Source organism: Frankliniella occidentalis, unplaced genomic scaffold (assembly GCF_000697945.3).
Source record: "Frankliniella occidentalis isolate FOCC.00 unplaced genomic scaffold, Focc_3.1 Scaffold50, whole genome shotgun sequence".
NCBI lineage: Eukaryota > Metazoa > Arthropoda > Insecta > Thysanoptera > Thripidae > Frankliniella > Frankliniella occidentalis.
The window spans coordinates 1,210,884-1,215,657 of NW_026267180.1; the positions used below are offsets into that span (position 1 = coordinate 1,210,884).

General features: G+C 55.1%; 1 protein-coding gene and 1 non-coding gene across 2 annotated transcripts in view; one reads left to right on the top strand and one right to left on the bottom strand.

The window, feature by feature from the left end:
• LOC127749363 (neuron navigator 2-like) overlaps positions 1-4,774 on the top strand; it is a 117,422-nt gene that overhangs the window by 111,163 nt on the left and 1,485 nt on the right. The window contains exons 4-5 of the mRNA XM_052267321.1: positions 749-907; positions 1,139-1,350. Coding sequence (XP_052123281.1) covers positions 749-907; positions 1,139-1,350 — 371 coding nt within the window. The remainder of the gene's footprint in view (positions 1-748; positions 908-1,138; positions 1,351-4,774) is intronic.
• On the bottom strand, positions 2,721-2,791 carry Trnag-gcc (transfer RNA glycine (anticodon GCC)). Its single transcript has one exon. It is a non-coding gene; the product is annotated as a tRNA-Gly (tRNA).

Consider the following 4,774-nt stretch of genomic DNA (forward strand, 5'->3'; position numbering starts at 1 on the left):
CCCCCCCTTTCCCCCGGTCCTGGAAAGGTCTTCCCTTCCGCCCAGCTACGCGCGTGCCCGTTGGGGGTCCGTCCGGGAGTGTGCAACCGCCACAGCTTATGAGGTGCGGAAATGAGATCGCGGTGTGCGCGACTCCGCCCCGGCTTACAGCCGGCCCCCTCGGCGCGTGCGCGCGCGTGCGGGAATGGAGTGTCGGGCAGGACGCGTCCGTCACACTGAGGCGCCTCTTCCGCCCGTACCGATACGTTATGGATTTGGGCAGCGCACGTGGGCGTCGACCAGCACAGCGCGGGGATTAATTTATTCCTTTTCGTTCTGTACCCTTTCACAACTCAAAGTGGTGACTTGAAAGAACGACGGACTCCTAACGGGGCCGTTACTATGGCCCTAAGAGATAGAAAATGAGGGGGAAGGGTCAAAATAATATGACCTCATTAGGTTCACGATTACCATTGGAGTTCATAGGTACCCCCACCCTCTGGGTATCCCATGGTGTTTACATCCCAGGGTAAAAATATCAAGGGAACCCCGTCTTTGAAGACTACCAGTTTATATAGAGCTGAAAATCAGTACGACGTTGCTCTGCTCACTTAGCGATGCAGGCTATCCATGATCCATGTGTGAATGTGTGATGTGTAAATGTCGGACAACCTTGTTATTGAGATTCTGACAAGTTTGTTACGTCTATTCTGGAGTCGTTAACGTTCCAATTAACACGAGTCCTAACACGGTAATTCCATTGTTCCAGATCGAGAACATCCAGCGGACCCTCTCCCACGTGGAGTCCCTGGGCGTCGTGCTCGAGGGGATCTGCGCCAAAGACGTGCGCGACGGCAACCTCAAGGCCATCCTCGGGCTCTTCTTCGCTCTCTCCAGGCACAAGCAGCAGCAGAAGCAGCAGCAGCAGGTGAGAGACCCAAATGCATCATGCAGCTTTACCAACAAAAGATATGGGAGGGAAATTGTCAACAAGGTAACGCCAAAAAGTCACTCGACTTCTTAACAAATATTTGAGATAGCACAACCGTATCTTTTCTGATTCTACGCGTCTTCACGGAGGACGTTGTTGGAAAGATAACCTTTTCTGTATTATAATTGTTTAGTTTGAACACTAACATTATCCATTTGTAAATTGCAGCGTGCTGCGGAGCGAGATCGCCTGGGCAGGCTGGCTCCCGCGGCTGTCGCGGCTGCCGGGCCCCCGCACGCCCCTCATGCCCCTCATGGGGCGCCGGGGCCCGGCATGCCCCACCCCATGGGCCACCCCATGGCGCACCCCATGGCCCACGGGCTGTCGGGGCTGCCGCAGCCCATCGGACCCGGGCCCGCGCTGCACGAGGACATGCCGAGGTGAGTGCCATAACCCCCATTAGCCATCCCATGTGACCCACCCCGTGGCCCACCTGCTCATAGCCCTATAGCAGAAATCTCAAGGAAAATTCACACTTTTACCAAGTGTTGCTAGTTGAAATAAACGAGTATGTGACATTCACACTCTTGGCTTCTCCATGTGCGCCCGAGCTGGTGCGCGTCGGTCCCTGCGCTGCTAACGAGCTGTAGACGGGACAGCTATTAAGTCCAAAACGAAACGAAACGTGTGGTAAAAACGATAAGGGGGCAAATGAGCGAATGCAGCGAGCAGAGGGGTCCATGCGTGTGCGTAGCGTAATTGTCTGTGTCTGGAGCAACAAATTACCGGGCTGTGCCGGGCTGTGCCCCCGGTGGAGCCCTCCCGCCACGCCCCCGCCGGGTCAGCCCGGCTCCCCGAAAAACACTGTAATATGAGTGCTACTCCCGTGCGCCCCGCGGCCACGTTCCCACGCCGCGATCCCTCCCGAGATAAGACCCATCTCTGGCCCGCTGGACCCGGCTGGACCGGCTGGACCCAGCATCAGGCGCGGGGTAGGGCGGGCGGTGGGACCGGCCGCGGCGGTACCCCCTGTCCATGGAGAGACGCCGCGCCCCGCCGATACTCCCCACCCGCCGGCAATACTCCAGGCTCGGCCACGGACGGGGGCGTTGCCCTGTCACTTCCATAAGCAAAACCAAAAGTGCGCAGGAAACTTCAGTGTCGAGCATACGTATTCATTGTATTAAACTTGTAACTGTTGTACACACGGTGTCCAACACTTAACTACAAGACTAATGGAGCGCCTTACACTTTTAACTTTATTTTACCTTGGTCTACACTTTAGCCTGTCGGGCACTGTGGTGTGACACAAGAACGTGGAAAAAACATTAACACACAGTGCTCTAAAGCACACTGGAAATTCAAGTATACAAATGTGGTACACCTACAGGTGTGTGAAAAATGCTACATGCTTGTATGCGAGCGACAAAATATGCACACACCTGTAGGTGTGCGACAAAATATTCACGCACTTTAAGGTGAGCGAAAAAATTCATGCACTTGGAAGCCATTTACTCACCCCAAGTGAGTGAAAAATGATTCACTCATCAGCAGGTGTGTGGAAATTTTGTCACACACCTGCAGGTGTGTGAATTTTTCACTTGCCTGCAGGTGTGCGACATTCGTACACTTGAATTTTCAGAGTAAATTTCAACTAGACACAAATTTTTATCATGCTTTCTCTACGGGCAATAGTAAAAATTAACAGTAAGAGAAGTATAGATGGATGTGCTTAGAAATGGAAACTTCTTAAGTCGTCAAAAATCGCCCCTTGTCCAGGGTGTACTGGTGTTATGAGTGTATAAAAGATTGCATCGGCCGGGAATCGAACCCGGGCCGCCCGCGTGGCAGGCGAGCATTCTACCACTGAACCACCGATGCTTGCATGTCTTGTGTCAGAGAGGTGGGGGGCTTGAGCTCGGCGGCGCCGGAGCGGAGACCGCTCGGCGCGTGCGCGCGCCCGCCCCTGCGGTGGTGGGGGGACCGCTACGCGGCGTGGGAGAGGGGGGTACACGCCACACCCCGCCACGCCGCCACGCGACGCGGCAAGCGTCGCAACCACGGAAGGAAGCGTAAACCTGAACTTGAAAGCGAGTCCCTGGCCTTGAGAACCCTTCCTTTACGCCACCTTTCCAGCTCTCTCTCTCTCTCTCTCTCTCTCTCTCTCTCTCTCTCTCTCTCTCTCTCTCTCTCTCAAGCGCGCCTTTTGTCCTACTTTCTGGACACCCTTCTCGGTGAATTCATAAAAAAACGTACATATATATCAAGTGAAGAAATAATGCGCACGATATAATGGCAAATAATACACTGAGTCATCAACGTTTCTTTGTCGTGTACAGTACAGCGTAATCCCTGCAGTGGGGCTTATCTGACGCCGCCGCTGCTGCCCTCCGATGCCACTGCCCTTTTGCAGGCCCCGCCCCGCCCCACCCCGCCCCGCCCCGCCGCCACGCCCCACGGGGCCCTAACGCCCCTGGTGGGGCAGGGGAGGGAGGTGTGAGAATGCGTGCAATAAGGCACATTGTTCCGTCTCTCCCTCCCAGTCCCCTCTCCCTCCCCCTTCTCTCTCTCTCTTCCTCCCTCTCTCTCTCTCTCTCTCTCTCTCCCCTCTTCCTCGCCATTGGAACGAGCTGCGCTATGGTGAAGAGTTACACACCCCCGGGGCCGGAGTTTCGCTCCACCAACTCAAACTCATTTAGAATCTAAAGCCCTGGGCTCTCGCTTTGCTGCCTGCCTGTTCGACACGACACCTCGTCTGCAAGGGAGCGAAAGAGAGAGAGCGAGAGAGAGATGCCACAGATGAGAGACAGACGTATACACGGTAAAAACAATGTCTGATAATATTTTGTGAGGGAAAGGGAAAAGGAAAACATTTATGAAGAATTCTTCAACTCCCATATTTGAGGAAAATCTCCGGTTTTGAGGAGGGTGAGAATTTCCTCCATTTCTTCAAATCTGAGCAGTGTTTCCTCAAACATGGGATTTTTTAAAATGTTTTCTCCCTTTTTCCCGAAAATAACTGCGGGTTTGCCCAAGGATTTGCCTATTCACTCCGCCCGGTTAGTGAGGCTCAGTAAGGCCCCTTCCACTTGCTGCCCTACCGAGTAGGCGTGCAATACCGCTGGTCAATACTGGCGAGCGCAGCGCTTTCGAAGCAACACTCGGTATACGTTTTGCCGACGCCGTTGCCACCGCGGTTGCCGCCTTCGTGGTATACTGTACCGCCATGCAGGCGTGCGGGCGGGTTGCCTACGCGCACGGCGCCCAGCCCGCGTGGCCGGGCTGCGAGTAGAATGTTGTTTTCTCTTTGTGATGTGGAATTGGAAGGGTCGGCGCGAAAAAGTGATAACCGCGATGCGGTACTTCTTCAGTGGCTATATCTTCAGGGCAGTGCGGGGCAGGCACAGACGGCCGCTCCTCTGCTCTGTCCGGTCTCACGCGGAAGCAATTTTGCCCCTTTTTCGTTTCGTGGCCGCCGGGAGGGGCGGGCGGGGCGCAGGCAGGGCTCCTTTATTTCCTTCCTTCCCGTTCGTTTCGGAGAGCGGCGCTATTTGCAGTCGAGCGACCCTCGACGCGCGCAGAGGGTTGCATGCGCGGGGGGGGGGGGGCAGGGACAAAGGGATCGGAGCAGAAAAATAAAACATTTTGATCGCGCTGCGCTGAGATGCGCTGCTCGTACGGCCGTCTGTCGCGAAACACAAACGTATTGCGTTCCGGCGCGCGGATGACAACGACACTTCTCATCCGCCCCGCGCCCCTCGCAGGATCCGCCCCTCAAGACACAAGACGAGAACACAATACTATCGGCGTTATTTGTTCGTTTGGCCTCCCCCTTGTGTCTTATGTAGCAGGAGCTGGTTTTGT